The 18,376-nt window shown below is 48.8% G+C and overlaps 6 protein-coding genes across 6 annotated transcripts; 5 read left to right on the top strand and 1 right to left on the bottom strand.

The window, feature by feature from the left end:
* Positions 1–8,041: 8,041 nt before the first annotated feature.
* Positions 8,042–8,884, top strand: A1O9_07536 (ubiquitin-conjugating enzyme E2 S; the record flags this gene model as incomplete). The annotated part of the gene is made up of 1 exon (XM_013403092.1): positions 8,042–8,884. One exon carries the CDS (start codon positions 8,042–8,044, stop codon positions 8,882–8,884), a length of 843 nt encoding a protein of 280 aa, XP_013258546.1.
* Positions 8,885–9,655: 771 nt separating this feature from the next.
* Positions 9,656–10,210, top strand: A1O9_07535 (uncharacterized protein; the record flags this gene model as incomplete). The annotated part of the gene is made up of 1 exon (XM_013403091.1): positions 9,656–10,210. One exon carries the CDS (start codon positions 9,656–9,658, stop codon positions 10,208–10,210), a length of 555 nt encoding a protein of 184 aa, XP_013258545.1.
* Positions 10,211–11,096: 886 nt separating this feature from the next.
* On the bottom strand, positions 11,097–11,502 carry A1O9_07534 (uncharacterized protein; the record flags this gene model as incomplete). The annotated part of the gene is made up of 2 exons (XM_013403090.1): positions 11,097–11,397; positions 11,447–11,502. The coding sequence occupies 2 exons, from the start codon at positions 11,500–11,502 to the stop codon at positions 11,097–11,099; spliced, it is 357 nt and encodes a 118-aa protein (XP_013258544.1).
* Positions 11,503–12,369: 867 nt separating this feature from the next.
* On the top strand, positions 12,370–12,894 carry A1O9_07533 (uncharacterized protein; the record flags this gene model as incomplete). The annotated part of the gene is made up of 1 exon (XM_013403089.1): positions 12,370–12,894. One exon carries the CDS (start codon positions 12,370–12,372, stop codon positions 12,892–12,894), a length of 525 nt encoding a protein of 174 aa, XP_013258543.1.
* Positions 12,895–13,523: 629 nt separating this feature from the next.
* Positions 13,524–14,610, top strand: A1O9_07532 (uncharacterized protein; the record flags this gene model as incomplete). Its single annotated transcript, XM_013403088.1, has 4 exons — positions 13,524–13,560; positions 13,707–13,823; positions 13,918–14,147; positions 14,221–14,610. The coding sequence occupies 4 exons, from the start codon at positions 13,524–13,526 to the stop codon at positions 14,608–14,610; spliced, it is 774 nt and encodes a 257-aa protein (XP_013258542.1).
* Positions 14,611–16,758: 2,148 nt separating this feature from the next.
* A1O9_07531 (uncharacterized protein) lies at positions 16,759–17,836 on the top strand (the record flags this gene model as incomplete). Its single annotated transcript, XM_013403087.1, has 4 exons — positions 16,759–17,039; positions 17,096–17,353; positions 17,399–17,538; positions 17,589–17,836. The coding sequence occupies 4 exons, from the start codon at positions 16,759–16,761 to the stop codon at positions 17,834–17,836; spliced, it is 927 nt and encodes a 308-aa protein (XP_013258541.1).
* Positions 17,837–18,376: the final 540 nt, after the last annotated feature.

Below are 18,376 nucleotides of genomic sequence, written 5' to 3'. Positions count from 1 at the left end.
GTGGAACTTACGTTTGTGGGTTTGGAGAAATGCGAACGGACATGATAAGGAGCACAGAAGAATATTTGCTTTGGTCTTTAGCGAAGCTGTAGAGTATTTCAAAGACGAACTGAAGGTTTCAAGAATGAAAACAGGCTGACATGTCTGCTGACAAGGGCAGCACGGTGGTAGCATATTGTTTGGCAAAAAAGCCTACATGAACAGCCAGGCACCAGCTTCGACTAAAGAATGGCTGTAGTTCTCAGGTATTGATGGCGCTTCGCCGCAACTTAGCTCTCGAAGCCATGGCAAACGCCAATCACAGGGTGCTCAAGCTGGGCACTCCGAGACTACGAAAGCCCAAAACTGAGTACCCCTTGTCTAGAAGGACCGATGGGGTTAAGTAGAACCCTGCACAGGGGCTCAGACTGCCGCCCATGTTGGGCCCAGGGAGCTCTGGCGACAGGATTGCACCGCCACAGCTCAGATTGCTCCGTCGGGACTCAAGGATAAATCGGCGCATGCTGAAACCTGCAACAAGAAATGAACATTAATGAGGTCAAGATTCGACGCTGAGTATACTGGTATTGTCGCAGGAATGATCGGAGACGCGGCTCAAGCATATCAGCCATGGATTTCTGTACGCTGGTGAAGACGCTGAGACCACGAAACCATCTGCAACACGTACCGCTCACACTCCGGCGTGGAGAGAAATGTACAAAATCTGGGCGAGGAATCGCTTTCGGGACACTAATCGTGGCGCGCATGCAGTTGCCTTGCGGCAGATGTCGAACTGGGGCTCGCGCTTTCGATTTTGCTCGACTATCCGAGGTTTTTGTCCGAAGCTTTGTGGATAAAGACGTCGACCAAAACACTGAGCGCAGCTGAGAAAGTCCTTTGCGCCGCCCGGGAGAGGGCTTGGCTTGCTAGAATCAGCTAATTGAAGCTGTAGGTGTTGAGATGCAGAGCATGAAGAACGACCAAAACCTGCCAAAGAATTTGACAATACCGAGTGCTCTCGTCTACACACAGCACTGCCAACTCCTGAGTCGCCGAGTCCCGAGTCCGACTCTTTGGCGTGACGGATAGCGGGACTCGAATACCAGCCCCAATCCGACATCGAGTCCTGGCCATTTCAAGTACGCTATACTAGCAAATTGTCCTCTGGTGCAAGCCTCGTTGGGCTGCTCTTTAAGACCCTGTATCATCCAATGCTTGTAGTGAAGAATTATCTCTAAGTTCTCACTTGATAAGCTATCACGCTCCGCTGTAATGATCCTCCTAGTAAGGTTGAAGACTCTCCCGATTTCAGCGGAAGTTGCAGGCAAAGAAAAATTATTAAATACCCCGCTGGCGGAATTTTAATTGAGAGTGTAACTACCTGTAGGATAGATTTATATTTTATCTCTGGCGCGCTTTATGACAATATTGTGGCGTCTCCTAAGTCGCTTATAGCGTTTACCGTGCTGATATTAGCACTGAGTGCTATACAAGAGTCGCAATAGTTACATATCCAAACATTCTCCTTTTATGGGACATTGAGGCAAGCGTGCTCCGCGCCATGCTCGTAGATACTAGAGGTGGCAGATCCTGCGTATTGAGTGGCCTTAGGAGGTACTAGGAGGTACTAGGAGGTACTAGGAGGTACTAGGAGCTATACGCTGCCATTGACTCAGCGATTCTCGAATCGTTTGCTTAATGATAGAGAAATGGGAGCCTCAGGCGCAGGCGTTAGCGTAGGAGAACTAAGTATGTTAGTAGTGTATGATGAGTCGATATTGATACTCTTGTTATTGTAGAAAGGTGTGCTGCGGGACGACATTTCAAATGCGGTAGGTTTATAGGGCTAAGTCGGTCGATAAAAAGAGATCGAGTATTACTGTTTTCTGTGTGATTTACAGTGCTAATAAATAGTGAAAGGCATAGAGAACCCAGCTCAGGAGCCCCCTGAAACTACAAGCGAAATTAACATGCTATATATAGTAAAAGACTCGAGTCATGACTCGAGTCTTTACCACCCCGCGACCCTGGCTAGTTTGTCGAAAACTCTGAATAAAAACCACTTGTCGAAGCCGGTGGCTTCTCGGTTGTATGAAAATATGCGGTCAAGGGTCAAAACCTTTCGGCCCAGCATGTCTACATGGTAGTCATTGGCTTTCATATCAACTCTTATATATTGTTTCGGCTTTGTGTGCTCGGCTCTGGCATAGGAGCACTTCTGAAGCCCATGAGCTCTATGAGTTTCTCTATACAGTATTCGGTTATGTGAGATGTCAACTGAGGCCAGTAGACGCCCTCGCGGAGCTATATAGGGAAGTCCATTTCACATGGGGTAACGGGCAGAGCTGATCCTTTTCCTTATACAGACGAAGTTCATCTGAAGGTTTCATTGTTATTTCTCAAACCTAGAAACCCGTTTAAACTCATTCATCACCCACCATTGCTTGTAATCAGGAACAAAAGCTTACCGCCATCGATTCGGTTGTATGAAATCCCTCTAAGAACCCGTGTCTCTTCCTTCATGTTATAGAGCCAAGACTGACTGAGATCTTCATGTAGATTGTTTTCTCACTTTGTTTGGGGAGCCTCTCCTATGGATACAGCTTTAGTATTGTGTCTACAACATGGGGCCAGTCTTCCTGGTACATACATGTCAACTTGAGCCAGGATCAAACCAAGAGCGATATCGTTATACCAACTCTGGTTTAGGCACGATGAACAGGGTTTTCTCTGCTAGAGGATGCTTCGGTGCTCTCTTTGTTGCGTGGGCTTGCGATCGTCCCTAAGTCATACACCATAGACTATAGTGTTCTTATTTATCAGGGATTGAGCTTCAGCGGTAGTACACCCCCGGTCCTAGCTGCATCCTATGTTGCGGTGGCGTGCATCGGTAACTACATCAACTCTATAATTGTCGACAATATTGGCATAAGTCGAACTCTTCGGCGTGTTTCTGTTCTTCTAAGAGCCCTTTCTAACAATAACGATACTAACGCAAGGCAACAGTGATCAATTATACAGGGTGCATGATCCGTTTGTGCTTCGAGACCGCCTGAGCGCCGTGTATGCAGGCACCAACAAGGTTGGGTTAAGCGTCTAGGTGTTCTTCCTCTTCGTATATGTCGGCTTGTAAGGCTGGTCCTATAGGTATTCTACCACCCAGAAACTGACTATTTTACATCTATGGATCCTATCTTAACGCAAACACTTTTATATACTGTAGCTAGATCTTTCAGACACACATTCGTTCGCGTAGAGTCTCGTTTTCGATCTCCGTTCTCTTCCTTTCCACTATAGCATGCCTCACGCCCGCCTCTACCGCATTTGGGAGCATCGGTTGGAAATACTACCCAGTATTTATCATCCTGACTACGATGTCCACTCCAATGGTGTAGTACCTGTTTTTAGAAACTAAAAAGCTGTCTTTGAACGAAATTGGGGAAAGCTCTGATGACGAGGTAGTCGTTCATCTGACTGATGTGACCGATGAGCAACTGGCAGAATTGGATGAGATTACATCCCTAGGCGAATCACATGTAAAATCAACCACACATGCTAACCCGGAGAAGCACAGCACATCTGCTGTGGAGACATTGCGAGTTGGGATACTGTGTATAAGGTTCCGGCTCTGGCTGTTTGTGGGCAAAGAGGAACACAACGAGTGTTGCAACGAGACAGCGGATTTGGAGAGGGCGAGGCACGACTGCCTCGTCCTGTGGGAGCAGGCAAAGTCTGATGAATCTAGATCAGGCTTTCAGTGCTGGGAAATCATCCGGTAGCCTTGTTTAGCAGAGTACTTTATTGGTGATCCTCGCTTCGCCGACCAATTTTTGATTTCTGTTTGGTGGAAAAAGCTTCCGCACTTGTCCTGCTGACGATACACTCATATCTGCGTACCTCAGCTCATCTGACACTTTGGGCTCCCATGAAGGACAATCTCCAGCGTTACATCGTCCCCAGGAGCCAGCTACCAATGTCGCCGCCTATGATCTCCCTGTATTGGCCTAAATCTGAGTTCAGCACAAAAAATGGATTGTTTGAACTTGCCAAAATGGCGAACTAATCTTCGAGACCTGTGGATGGATCGTTAGACTCAGCGATTTTGTCCATCCCTATGATAGAGTCAGGAATGCTAAAGCCCAGGCCGTCGCTCTCAATGCCACGAAGTGCAACGCTGATACAGCAGTCTATTGCCTGAGTCTCAGCAGCAGAACCACACCACGGCATCAACGGTACTTGCCACAACCGACCACCATCTCCTGTGTTGTAACGAAGTATCCACACAGGCTCTGCCGTCCTGATGCAAGCCAGTTTGAAAGGCGATGCTCACAGATAGACGCAGCCAGGAGTAAGTGGTGTCCAAAGGACAGTTTTCCGGTCTATGCAGGCAAGTTGACGGATTCTTTTCGGTTCCAAGCCAGAAGAGAGTCTTGCTCTTGCATAGAGCTCTGCCGATGATGTATATGAAATCCGTGTGGATATCATTTGGCTTCCTGCCAGGAGCATTGCCTGCAAAAGAAGTGGAGAGATGTAGTCCAGAGTTGCACTAAATTTCACTTTGTTAACAGTTGGCATACATCCACGGGCGGCAATTTCCCCAATAGCTCTCCAGTAGTGCATCGTGACCAACTCGAGATGGCAAATGCAACGCTTTCTGTAAGCGAAAAATTCTCTGCTGGAGTATTTTCAAACACGCTCGGAACGACTTTGGGTGGAAGCATATATGCTTCCATGCGTCCGAGGAAATTCTGAAAGTGGAAGAGGAAGTGGTACTAGCGCATCCTTTAATGTGACTCGAAATTTCATGCTGAGTGACAGGAGGATGAGGAATCGAATGGCTCATCCTTCCACTAAGCTGTTGAGTACTAGAGTTTGCGGTTTGCTAGAAGCTGGTTAGCATTTTCGGCATTTGGAGGGAGGGCTGAGGAAAACAAAGCAAGAGGATAGGCAACCAGAAACTGACCTCACGCAAAGGCAAAGAATGGTCGTCATCCTGATCATGGTGCAGAAGGGGCATAGACCCTGCGGTTTTGCGTGGGGTAGAATTTTGTAGCGAGGCATTTCTCCTTTTCTTTAGCTGACGACGTCGAGGCTCACAGGCTTGTCGGTCTCGACGACAATTAGTACAGAGTGGTTTTTGAGCGCATTCTTCAGCGCGGATGGCTCTCCAATGAACGCATCGTGCTCTGTGCGCACTGTCAAATTCGTGTCCACGATTACTTCAATTAGAATTGCGTCAATTCTAAGTGCCTGAGACCTCAATAATATTACAGTATGAAGTAGCAACCAAGCAGGTTACTCGTTTTGAAAACGGAGGGAAGGGCAATATTACAATAATGTTCAGGTAAAAGTTTGCTGTCTGCTGCAAGGTGTCTGGTTTAGCAGTCTGGATCAGATCTGTGACCCGGTGGCTACATCGGTGTACTTGCCACGAGCGGTGTTCTGAGTCACAGCATTTCAGATTCGAATTATCAAGACTAAAGGAAGGAGTTGAACACTCAGGCAGTAGGACAATGAGATGTATGAGCCGAAAATCTCAGGGGCTCGGTTTTTGCTTAGGACCCACAGTTGACTACAATGGAGGCAGTTAGGATTGTTCCCGAGAAACCGAAGCTCCGAACAGCAACTGAATCCCCACAGTAGCAACGGCTTCAAGGATTGTTGAGCAAGCCCCATTCGTAGTGAGGGGGACGCGCTGTGTATGACTTCTATCGCTTTCAACCTTGACCCAAAATCTTCATCGCAATACTCCGCTGGGGCGTGTACCGAGCGCAGAAAGTAATCCCTAGAGTCAAGTGCCGTTAGTTTTGTGGTTTAACATTTCGGGATACTAATCGCTCAGTCACGGTCGGAAACAGCAAACAGATGTCTCTCATTCTAGACTCTTGCTGACTCTTGAAATCCTCCCATCTCATGATCGGCCGTGGCCGAGGTCTGAAATAGGAAGGCTACAGGAATTTTAGCTCCCAGCCCGGACAGCAATCCAACATCGTATATTGGTACCTTGGACATATTCAGTGTTTCGTACACAACCTCTTGACCAGAGAACGCGACATCGCTGTGGATGGCTTCGCAAGGCTTCTGGCAAATACTGCCCGTCCGTGTTAAACGGCCTCGATGGCAACTGACGATGACCAATATCAACATCGTGCTTATTGAAACTCCGATCAATTAACATTGACATTGCTGGAGCCAGTGCCTCGGCCCCGTCAAGTTCAAATCTCTTATCGCTGGGATTCTTCATGCCAAGAAAACGTTCCAACATTGAGGCCTTCATAGTCTCACGGAGAAGGTACCACTTTTCTGTTCCTGTGAAATTGAGCGGAGTTGGCATTTCCAGCCGCCGTCTGAGCCACTCGCGCTTGGTAGGATCAGTGATGTGGTAATATTCAACCCGTAGGTGGAGCAATACATCGATTTACATGCATCAATGATATCCTTCAAACTCATGGATTTTCCCTCATTTGTGATGAAACGTGGGAGGAAGTTCGGCCCAAGCACGAACTCTTTTCTATGTCGTAAGTGGTAAGACTGTAAAAAACAGGCACCAATTCTACCGGCTTGCCCATAGATTGGTCTGACCGAGAGGCAAGAGGATTGAGATCTGCATATACGTAGCCTTTCATCTGAGATGCGGACACAAGTAGCTGCACGCTTAGCCACTTCTCGAGGCGCGTAAAGTCCTTAGTCATTGGATTATTTGGTGAAGCCGGCTGGCCATTGATGTCTTTGCGAGAGGATAGGAAACCAGTCGGCGGACTAAAATCCTGCCACACAGGCTTGTTGCGGTCTTGTATTCTGCTGAAATACACTTGTCACGACACGTGTACTGAATGTAGATCATGCTGCCACATTTTATACATTTCGTCCAGGTAGCCGGCTGCGTTTCCCTGCAGAAATGAATCTGCTCTGTGCTGACAGAGTGTAACAATGTCGTCAACATATTGGATGTCTTAGAGATCAAGTCACACGTTGGAGTGCTCAGCATTCTGTCAAGGTCTTGAGAAGAGACATTCGCATATCCACTACGTTGGGACAATATGGCTGCTCGGCCTTTAGTCCTTCAATCATGTTGCTTCGTTGTTTTCGTTGTTCGTATCGAAGAATTGCATTCATTTCCGTGGCAAGAAGTCCAAGACGCTCTCATGCAGTATCCTAATGCCAGTTCATTTGTTTGGGCTCAAGAAGAGCCTAGGAATGGTGGAGCTTGGCAATACGTCCGTGATCGTTTCGAGGCCAGTTTTTGTCGGACGACCAGCTCACCGACAGAAACGCATGCTCGACGCAGGGCGGCCAGCTGCCGCAGCAACCGCAGTCAAATTCGCCAACACGGAGTCAAGTCGATTCACGAAGAGCAGCATCAAACGTTCCTTGAATGTGCATTCTCCACACAGTCGAACGAAGGCCATAATTGCTAAGGGTACTTGTCATTCCAAATTGGATATTTCCATTTTCGCGATCCGTTAGATTGCGGGCCATTGCTGAAGAAGTTACATGGGACACACTGAGAAATGGAAGAGATGCTGAGGGAGGAGCCAAAATAAATAGATAGAATCACACGGAACAGGACAATAGTTGATCCGCTGCACGTGATGTGCCTGCAAGGGTTGTGGGGGAGTCGACACAGACTACCCCACGTCGCGAGTGTCGTGTTAGACCTGGACAATAAACAGTCTCCATCTCAGAAACAAATCATTTCACAAAAGATGAGCGCATAGTCGCAATCACATCGATCACATATTCAACAATGGTGAGTTCCTCAAAACACCTCGCCGTCGCCCTTTCAATTCCTCGGTTGGAGATACCATCACCTCCGCCAATCATAATCCAGTTTTCTCTTTGCAATGCTCGTCCGCGCAACTAATGACTGTGGTAGGCATCGTCATTACGTCGGCTCGTCAAAGACCATGCGGCATTGAGGAATAACCCGCCTCCCAACTACATATTTCCAGATAGCGATGACCCCTCATCAATACCCGACGACCTCACACAACTGTTGGTTCTCATCACAGGTGCCGAGGGCACACCATACTCGCAAGGGCTATGGCGGCTTCATCTAAAGATGCCAGCGGACTACCCGAAGAATCCCCCCAAGGCAACTTTTAGAACAAGGATCTACCATCCAAATGTTGAAGAGTCGACTGGAGCCGTTTGTTTGGAGACATTGAAAAGAGACTGGGATCCAAAGTTGACATTGAAGGATATCCTTATCACAATATCGTGTTTACTCATTCAACCCAACCCAGACTCGGCATTGAATGCCACGGCCGGCGCCTTGATACAAGAAGATTATGAGGCGTTCTCGACGCAAGCCAAGTTAATGACCAGAATCCACGCCCCAATTCCCTTGGCCCTTGTCAACGCCGTTCAAGATGCAAAGAAGCGCGGAGAAGAACCACCCTCAGTACAGGAGAGGCCACTGAGCGTACCTGCTCCCTCCTCTGGTCGAGATTCGGAATGCGAACACCCGAAGGAGAACGCTCTAGGTAGCACGATCGTTCGAGGTCAACGGGACAATGCAAAGGTGAAGCGGCCACTTATGGAACTATACACTTCTGAAGGCCCAGAGGAGGAGGTCCATGTCACTGGAAATGATGATACCTCCAAGGACACGACGATTCGCAAAGGACCGGAACCACTGGCTGAAGGGCCACTCAGAAAGTCCCCCAAGCTTATACGCCCGGAAGCGGGTGGTCTAGCGATCTCGAAAGGATCTCCGCTGATGGGACAACAACCAGAGCCGTGCTCCTTACCCGTTGAGAACGATAAAGAAAACCTGATGGCTTCTAAGCATAGGGCCCCCGAGACGGGATTGAGCCAGGCTTCAAGACCCCAGGTTCTACGCAAAGTCTCGAATGTGGGTTCCAGAACGCCGCAGCCACGTGTTGGTATCCGACGGCTATGAAAGGGTGGTTTGTTTTGAATTTTCGTCTAAGCGTTCAAGCGTGCGACGTAACACGCCCATCCGTATGGAGTACTATAGGGTAAATACTCCGTATTCGTAGCAACAGCAGAGATAGCACACGTCATAATCAAAAAGCTTGCCCTTCGAAGTACTCCGTAGCACAATTTGCGAGAAGTTCCTCCAGCGCATTCCTTGAAGCCCCAGCAAAGTGGGTCGGGACGCACCAGCCATCCCCTGCCCAACCTCCGAGCTAACCATAACCAGCGGGCACTAAACCTAAAGCAGCTACCTTACCACTCTAGGTCACTGCACATCACCGATTTGTGCAAGGGGTTAAGCATGTTCTGCGACAGCGCCACCAGACATTTGGTTCCCTCGCCTTACACAGGCGAGGGGGAGGGGGAGTTACAACAGGTGGTTGGCCAGGCTGGGGTTTTGCATTTGCCCGGCCATTTTCTTTGTATAGACGCTGTGTTCAGGGCAAGGAGGCCTCCTCGGTATATAGATGGGCTGAAAACGGCCACAACTGGGAAAGGGGTTTCTTCTTCCTTTATTCCATCCACAGCAGAAAAATCAAGACTTGCCATTAGTCAACACGCCCTTCACTTTTCATGATAAGTGCTCTTCAAGTCATTTGACGATATTGTTGCACAGAAACAGAACAACATTACTCCGCGTTGAGAGACGCAAGGCACTGCCACTACCACAGCCCCTTTCCAGCAGACGCCAAACAAGCACACACATCCATCCCACTCAACACCACCAGAGACCATGCATACCATCGCCGTCAACACACTTACCCTGGGCATCTTCCTCCTCTCAGCCTCCACCAATGCACAGAGCACAGTGACAGGCGTCTCACAAATTTCCGATGGACAGATCCAAGCACCAACTGGAACAGCAACAGTATCAACGACAGTGGCGGTCGCCAACCCCAGCGTCACGACAAGCACGGCGGCATATGAAAACCCATTCACCATCTACACCACACAGACCAACTCGCTGGGCGTGATCACCGGCATGCCGTCGGTTGTGACCAGCCAGCCAGAGGCCGTTACTTCTCAGCCTCCATCCGCAACCCAGCCAACTCTGTCCGGATACTGGTACGGCAATAGCACGACCTCGGCAAGTAGCCTGACAGAAGCTCAGCCGACGACCCTCGCCACCAGCACAGCCACCGCAAGTGAAAGCGAAAGCTCAGGTGCCTCTGGCTCAACGTCTGCCTCTGCCACCTTCGCTCAAGCCACGGGCGCCGCGGGTTCGAATACAGTCACTGGCGCTGGAATGGGCCTGATCATCCTCGCATTGGGCTTCTCCATGCTATGATAGTAAATCATAACGAGAGGGAGGGTTCCAGCGAGCAGGCAAGCGAGAGGCCCTCGTGGGTACTTCTTGGTTTCCTTTGACGACTTGGAGGTTAAAATTCTTTAAGAAAAAGCATCATTGGGGGCTGACACGCCAGGGATATTCATGGGCCAATAGCATTTGGGATGAGGAAAACAGCACATGGCGAAATGATTTTCGGATAGAACGAGGCAACGGATGAAAGAAATTGTTGGGTCGGCATCATTGGAGGGTATTTCGGAGGAAAAGAACAAAAATCCCTTGAAAAAGGTTGGTTGGAACACGGCGAGCAGCCTCGCAAAATAGTGAAATCAATGAAACACTTAAAACAATATCTTCTTCGTATTCTCTCCACTGTTGATTGTCTATGTTTCACCTTAACGGGCAAGAATGTCTGAGTGTTCTTGTATTGCTGAGATAGGTGACCGGTACTGGCGATAACTCACAAATGATTCCATCTGCCCTTGGTACTCCGTAAGGCCGTTGGATCCTCCGCTGGCATATCGTAAAGTTTTCTGGTTAGTTTGTTGCCCCAGGGATACTCCCAATTATACAGCCTGCAACTAGAATTGACGTTCCGAGTCCTCGCAGTATATCGGTTACACCTGGGAGGCCCTTTGATCGTACCTTTCATCGAAGATATGATTGATAAGCCCACGGGAATCTCAGATCTTGCGTAGAGGGCGCGCGGATAAGAATTGCCAGGTGCGCTCATGTTGTAGCTCTTGTGGAATTAATATTCGAATTCCTGGGTCAATCCAATTGAGAGCGAGAATGTCAGAGTGGATGTTTATGAGAACACAGCCACACCCCTTCAGTCACAGACTTGCGCCAAAGTCGGACGTGTAGAGCTCTGATAGTGCATGTCTCAACTCGTCGAACCGCCACCATTTTGACGGGCCCAGGCTGAGAATTTCTTGCGCTGGGCTCTGATGTCCATGAAGCCAACTCGTTCCTCAAGACCGCGGAATGGGTTTAATCCTCCCTCTTTTTCGAGCTGTCCAGCCCACACATTCCAGCTGACCGGCTTCAACGGATCGGATCCAATCACCAGGCCACAGCTCGCAAGCAGTATAGAAATCAGAGTCTCAAGCTTGATGTCGAGTGGAAGAGTTGAATTGTTGTGCAGCTTCGTGGACAGAGTTGAGAACTCGTGGGCGGAGTAGGCCCTAAGCACCACGTTAACATGTTTGGATCCATGTTGTAGTCTATACTTACGCATGGAAGAGAGATAGGACCCCAACAACGACTAGAATCCGCGACAGAACAGACATGGTGCTTTGTTTGCTGATCGTGTGGCAGCGAAGACTGTGGCGTCTGTTCATAATTGTGAGGAACGAGGAAAGCACGTGAAAAGCGCCATAGATTAAGAGTGAGCCACGTGACCCAAAGCCATAATGGCTTGGCATCGGCATTCTCCGCCCCTCATCCTTTCTACATGCTCTAAGTTCCTGATTGAATCCTCGGTTTGATCTCGTTTTGAACTCGTTTTGACCAGAAGTATCTCGTTGCATACGCCGCTTTCTTGCTTCCGCCAAACCTGCCTCATCCCCACAACTACAGTAAAGGGTGTATCCTCTGTTAGCTAATCATCAATATGACGTCCAGGTTGCCTAAACCCCCCCATTGTGGCGGACCCTTGAGGCGCCTCGTTGGATTTGATTGGAACAGCGGCACGTAAAACCAAAACGGGAAAAGTGCGGCCTTTCAGAGCAGGGCGCAGGTCCATTGTCTCCAGCTGTGATTATCGACATCATCGGCCCACTAGCGAGGCGGTGCCACGACCCAGAGTGCTTGCTCTTTCGGATATTACCAAAAGTGAACTGGTCAGTTTCGAAAAGAGCTATTGACATGAAACACATGCAATTCGATCGTCGCTCCCATCACCAGAACACTGGGGAGGATATGTCACTTCCCAGGTAAGATTCCAGCCACACTCGCGAATCCGATGCTCTACCAACGCTATAAATGATGCTGCTCCCTCTCCACAAAGGCTGGAGCCCTCAGTCCTTTCCCTGGTAATCGATCTTGAATGTAAACTGGGTTCCATTTGAAGTCAAAACCGGTCTAGACAGCCGCCTCATACTTTTCCTGACTTCTGTGCTCCCAAAGATCCATCCAGACATTTAACAGCAACGAAAATGTCAAACTCAATTCCTTCTCTTATCCTATATGGACCGACTGGGGATGGTTCGTTGTACACGGTAGACCAGGCCAACAACCGCTGCGTCCTCTTTTCCAGCAAAGTCAATGAATCAAAACCTCAGTTACAAATGTATCGCATCGTCCAAGGAGGTCTGCTCCAGCCTCTAGGTACGGCGGCGATCTCGTCGCTCAGTGGATCCACCGTGATCTCCATACATGGACAGGAGATCAAAATGAAAATCAAATATGAAAGCCTGACACCCACCAAATCTTTTACCTGCCCGGCTGGTGTCATGACATGGAGATCTACGTCATGGGGGAACGGGATGGAGCTTTGGGATCAAGCAGGAGTTAAGTTGGCTCGATACGTCTATCTGAAATTGTCCGGCGATCCCAAGCTTGAAATATTCGTCCCTCTTAACGATATGCTTTTGGACCTGGTGGTCACAGCTGCAGTATCGCTACTTGTTGATGACAAAAAAAGTCTGAACATAGTCGCGGAAGTCTTAGGAGCAGCTTAAATTATCTAAAACTTGAGCATTGATCCGTTCGAAAATGGCATCGATACAAGTTGGATAGACTGTTGGACTGCAAACTCGTTGCTTGGAAGATATCATGACTGATGTTACTCTGATGATGATGAGCCTTCTCACAGGCTTATATTTAAGGGTCGAGCAGCATGCATTCATAGCACTTCACCTCAGGCTCTCTTTCAAGAAACCGCCGAACTTCACAGGGACCCGTTTCTCCTAGCGTAAACATGAGCCGGCCATAAGTAATGATGTTTCTACATTGCCTTCGTGGTGCCGGCGCTGCCCGAGGCCGCACTCCATTCATTTGGAGTTACGTTAAATAAGCCAATCAAAGGTAAGATCGCTGGGGGGTGGCTCCACGCACAAGCGGATCACGCAATACCAACGGGTGCCAACGACCACACACATGAAACCCATTTCTGTGTCTGGGTACGAACATGTCGGCCTCTCGGTAATAGATATTGAGCAGATTGGGTGCCTGACTGAATAACTTCCAATGTTGACCGCTTTGATATCTGATCTTGATCTTTTCCATATCCCCACCAAATCGACTCTCAATTCTTTAGAAGCTTCTCATTGGTAACCTCACCACCTGACCTCTTGGATATCCGTCTACGATGCTTCAGTCAATAGCTAAATTTTCCAATGACGCAGGTATGTCCTGTTCTTCGGCAACTTTCAGAATGTCCACCAACTCCTTTCCAGACGCAAGTTACACCGGCTTGCCAGGAGGCATTGTTAAGATTTTCGTCATTGTCCCTTGACTCCGGCCTGGGGACGACTAACTCCGTGATATTTAGTCGGCCTAGAGAAGACGCTTAAGTTTACACAATTCTCGTCGCATGTCATTGCCGCCCTCTCAGCGACGAGTCTCGAAGCCGCAAGGTGGAATAATACCAAGGCCAACATCAATACTGGTTAGTGTTTCAGCGTAAATGACAGCCCGGTTTTGGAGGAAGCCATTTTTATCACTTTCGTAAGCATTTGCTAATTCTCTCTCTGGGCACCCAGCGCGACGGTTCTTCCGTCTCTTCAAATGGATAGATTGCTTCAATGCCGCGCAAGCCCAGCTCTCCCCCCCGGCGACTGTCTCTCAGGAGAAGTCTAGCGAGCGCACGTCTGAAAAGACTAAGCAGCCGGCAGATCCTCCTCGTCCAGAGTCGGATAATCTCAAGGTCTTCCTGACGGTCTCGAAATTTTCATTACTAGGAATGTATCTCTTTATGGAGATGTTTGTGATAGTGAGGCTCCCATTTCCTCCTGCTGAGTGCCGCAAAATCCCCGTTAGGATGTATATCCTGACTCTCTTCGCAGACCGACTCGATTGGACTTACTTCTTACCCCTGGTCTGGATCCCTGCAGATCGAGGCGCTGAAAGTCTGGTTTTACTCACTCGCCGTCTCCATTCTTCTCGGTCTTTACGAACTGTCGATTCTCCCTAGCTCAAGCGCTCCTGAGGCCAAGGGAAAAGCCAAATCGGCTCCTCCGGCCTCGCCGCCCCAAGACGAGTCGCAACCAAAACGACGCGCAATTTACAAACAACTGGTTATCGACATGAGTGATCTGATCGTCCCTGGGCATGTGGCGGGCTGGTTCCCGGTCGATACCGTTACGGTTGGTGTCGCTGGTAGCATAAGTGGGCTTTTGGGTGCTCATTCGGCGTGGGAGAGAGTCAACGGACCATTGCTCGGATGGAAATGGTAGATGGACCCTCCTCTACAAGCCGCGCCGGGGAAAGCTTTTGAAGGAGTTCTAGACGGGGTTGTAAACACACAAACTCCACCATATAAGAAGAGGGCTTAACATTAATCAACATGAATACCTCAGGAATGGCCCTGTAAAGAATTCCAGTGAAGCTGATGGGAAAGCTTGTTGAAAGCTCCCACGACTATCTGCGCAGACTTCTAGACACCGACGTTTCAACAGCACTAGCTAGCCGTTTGAAGGCCTCTTTAAAACCATTACCACTCGACGACGGTGAGATGGTTAATCCTTTTCAGGTCGGCGCCGTCACTAGTGCTACTCATCTCTGGCCCGTCAGCGGTCCAGTTCAATTCGAGCCCCACGTGGAATAATCCCAATAGCATCGTCGACCAGATTGTTGCTATTGCCGATAATATCCGCAACATATGTGACTGTGCCCCCAATCACTGCAGTGGCATACGAGTTGACAGCAGAAGTCATCGTGCTGACAACGTTTGAGAGTGGAACTGTTACAGCTGGAATTGAGATGCCCAGTAATGGGTCACGCTTCGCAACCTCGTCTTGGGCCAGTGCTGAATGATGAAATCGTCAGTCATACGTTCAACAGGTGAAGGATGACTCGTATGGATGAATGAATGGAGATACTCACGTTGTAAAGGCACAGGATTTGGTTCGGGAGCAGGTAGTGCTAGAACCACAACAACAGGGAGTAATAGTAGGGTACGGTAGAACATTCTTATAAGTCGTGGAGTAGAAATGGATGTTGCTGTTGTTTAGAGAAATCTCTGCCTTGTTCAGGGACGTGTGAATGGTATACCTTGTGTTGTTGGGACATTGATGGCCTATTATAGGCATGTCTCCCCATGAACCTCGACCTTGTCCTTGTTCGAATAGTTCATCTGGCCAACGACCTCACCTGAGCCTAGAATTAATCCATCTGGTTTCGTCGTATAAGAAAGTGATGTCTGGAATGAGCTCACTGGCATATCCAGGTCAAAATTAGCGAGAACTGTAGGAACCTCGTGCCTACGACCAGGATCCTCGAACCCAAGCTGTCGAGTTTCTTTGTTCCTTCGGTGGGGAGGTGGATCTGAGTTCATCTGAAGATGATCTGCGATCATTCCAATGTAGCTGGAAGTTTCATCAATACGGCGACTGGCACCAATGAATGTTGAATGTGAAGATGTTCCACCTCTCAGGCTCCGTCAGGAGATCAAGATTGGGATCTAGTCCGTCCATTTAAGATCCTCCTGCGCTTACCTATCCCACTCGGCATCGACATCGCTTGCTTGTGTGTATTGTATACTCCAAAACAGCTGCTTTCAAGATTTCTTTTGCATTTGAATCATGGTGTAGAAGCAGTACGCTCCTTAGTAGAGACCTAGAACTTCAGAAGACCATAGAAGACCCAGGATGGTGCTAATAGAAATACTTTGACTTTGGTCTGTCATAAAGTGCGGAGTTTCTAAGAGATGTATGGGTCAAACATTCAAGCCATGGCCCGATGGGTCCCATAGAGTTCCCAAATGACAATATGTCCGTATAACACTCCTCGCATGGGAGTCAGCTTTTCAGACCTTGACATGAGCTGAGCCATCGGCGAAGATTAGTGGATGGCCATGGTGTGTGAGCTCCTTTGGAATGCATCTTGTCTTATGAGAGGACCGATTAGAAGGTCAGCCCATTTTCGTATCCTTTGTTGATCGTACATCAGAGTTCAGATCATCTTTCTTTGTCTGGCTTACTGCGAGGTCGTGCGTCAAGTGGACCCACGTGACCAGGCGCTTGCCAAGACTGGAGCCATTCTGAAATCAGATTAGGCTGAGCTGCGCCTCGCGCCACAAGAAATTCCCCTTGGCTGGGCGCGTCACAGGGGCAACTTGCAAAGTCCAAAGCTGGGGGGCCCGGACTTGCGTCTGGATAGCCATCTTCAAACTACCTGAGTCTGCTGTCGATTCTTGCGTGTCACTCACGATCTTTGTTGCATCTTTGACTCTTCCACTCCTTCTCACTACTGACCCTCTTAGTCCCTCCTTTGTCATCTTCTCTCGTCAACCTCTCTTTCTCCGCGTTTGTAGGATCCCCCCCGGCCACTTACGCTACGTTGCACGAGCCTAATCTATCCTCCGAACCCCAAACACCTTGACCATGCAACTACGAACAGTTATCTCGACTGCCCTTGCAGCGGCACCGCTGGCAGTGTCTGCAGCAGGAACCCTTGGCTTTGCCGTAGGAAATACGAACCCTGATGGCACCTGCAAGAAAATTTCAGACTTCGAAGCCGATTTCGAGGCCATCAAAGGAAATACCGATGCTGGGCTCGTTCGAACATACTCATCCACTGACCAGTTTGGAAATGCTTGTAATACTCCTTCAGAGGTCCTCCCGGCTGCAAAATCAGCTGGCATCAAAGTTCTGTTAGGCCTGTGGTGAGTTCAGTCAAGTCATAAATCATGCAGTCCCGTGGAGACTTACAGATACGTAGGCCCGACGGAGGTGCTTGGGAGAAAGAGAAAGCCGCTCTGGATGCGGCTGATCCTTCTTCATTCGGGGATACCCTCTACGGCATTACAGTAGGCTCAGAGGGCATGTATCGTGGAACATACAACGCCGAGGAACTTGTGGGTTGGATCCAAGAAACGAAGAAAGACTACCCCAACACAAAAGTCGGAACTGCAGACAGCTGGAACTGTTGGGCCAATGGCACAATGGATTCCATCATTACAAGCGGTTTGGACTTGGTGTAAGTCGGAAGCTCAAGTCGAGTGCGTCTAGCTGACAGGACTAGTCTTGCCAACGGATTCGCCTACTGGCAATATCAAGAGATTGGTAATGCAACAAAAACATACTTCGATGATATGGCACAGGCGCTTGCCCATGTTCAAGATGTTACTGGCTCCTTGGACCAAATCCACTTCATGAATGGAGGTATGAGGAATAAGTCTCGCTTCTTTGCAGACATAACTAAATTTTGACAGAAACTGGATGGCCTGGTACTGGAGGCACTGATGCTGGTGCTGCGAAAGCAGGTGACGACAATATGGAAAGCTATTGGAAATCAGCAGTCTGTGGACTTCTTGACTGGGGTGTTGACCTCTTCTGGTTTGAAGCTTTCGATGAGCCCAACAAGCCTGCTGCCATTGGCGATAATGGCCAAGAGGCGGATGAGTCCCATTGGGGTTCATTTGACGCCGAGCGCAATCCCAAATTTGATATGCGCTGCTAGATATCATACTCCTGTTATCTTGGATAAACTCTGGAAAAAGTGTGTACTTGTCCATAGGTGTTACGGGTTGATCTTTTGCACCATGGAATTGCATATTGGTGTTGTACCATATTCTAGGATGGCGGGGCCACAAAAAGGGGCTGTTTATGGTCAAAAGCTCAAAGTCTCAGGACAGTGGACATGATGCTTGCACGACATTTCTCCATTTGGAGTAATCGTCATTGCCATATTCAAAGCCATGACATATCTACTCGTATACTGTCATTGCGGTTTTCCATGCTCCACTCCTGGTCTTTTCTACGTACTAAATTGTCTGCTGCGACTGTGAGACACCGATGACTGTCCTCTCCTGGAGCAGTCCTCCAAACACGATTACTTTAGCTCCTGTGCTTTTTCACAACAGTGTTCGTGCTTCTATTTTTGAGTTGAAACTCCTGCCGCTGCCATAATTGGTGATAGAGTACCATGAACCCTCCCATTGGATCTTTCAACAGGGACCCATTTACGTTGTGGGACATGTTGATTCCCACACGACAATCA

The sequence above is a fragment of the Exophiala aquamarina genome (genome assembly GCF_000709125.1).
Source record: "Exophiala aquamarina CBS 119918 chromosome Unknown aczIA-supercont1.6, whole genome shotgun sequence".
Taxonomy (NCBI): Eukaryota; Fungi; Ascomycota; class Eurotiomycetes; order Chaetothyriales; family Herpotrichiellaceae; genus Exophiala; species Exophiala aquamarina.
Note: the sequence above shows the minus strand (reverse complement) of the source record. Positions and strands in the feature narration are given on the sequence as shown.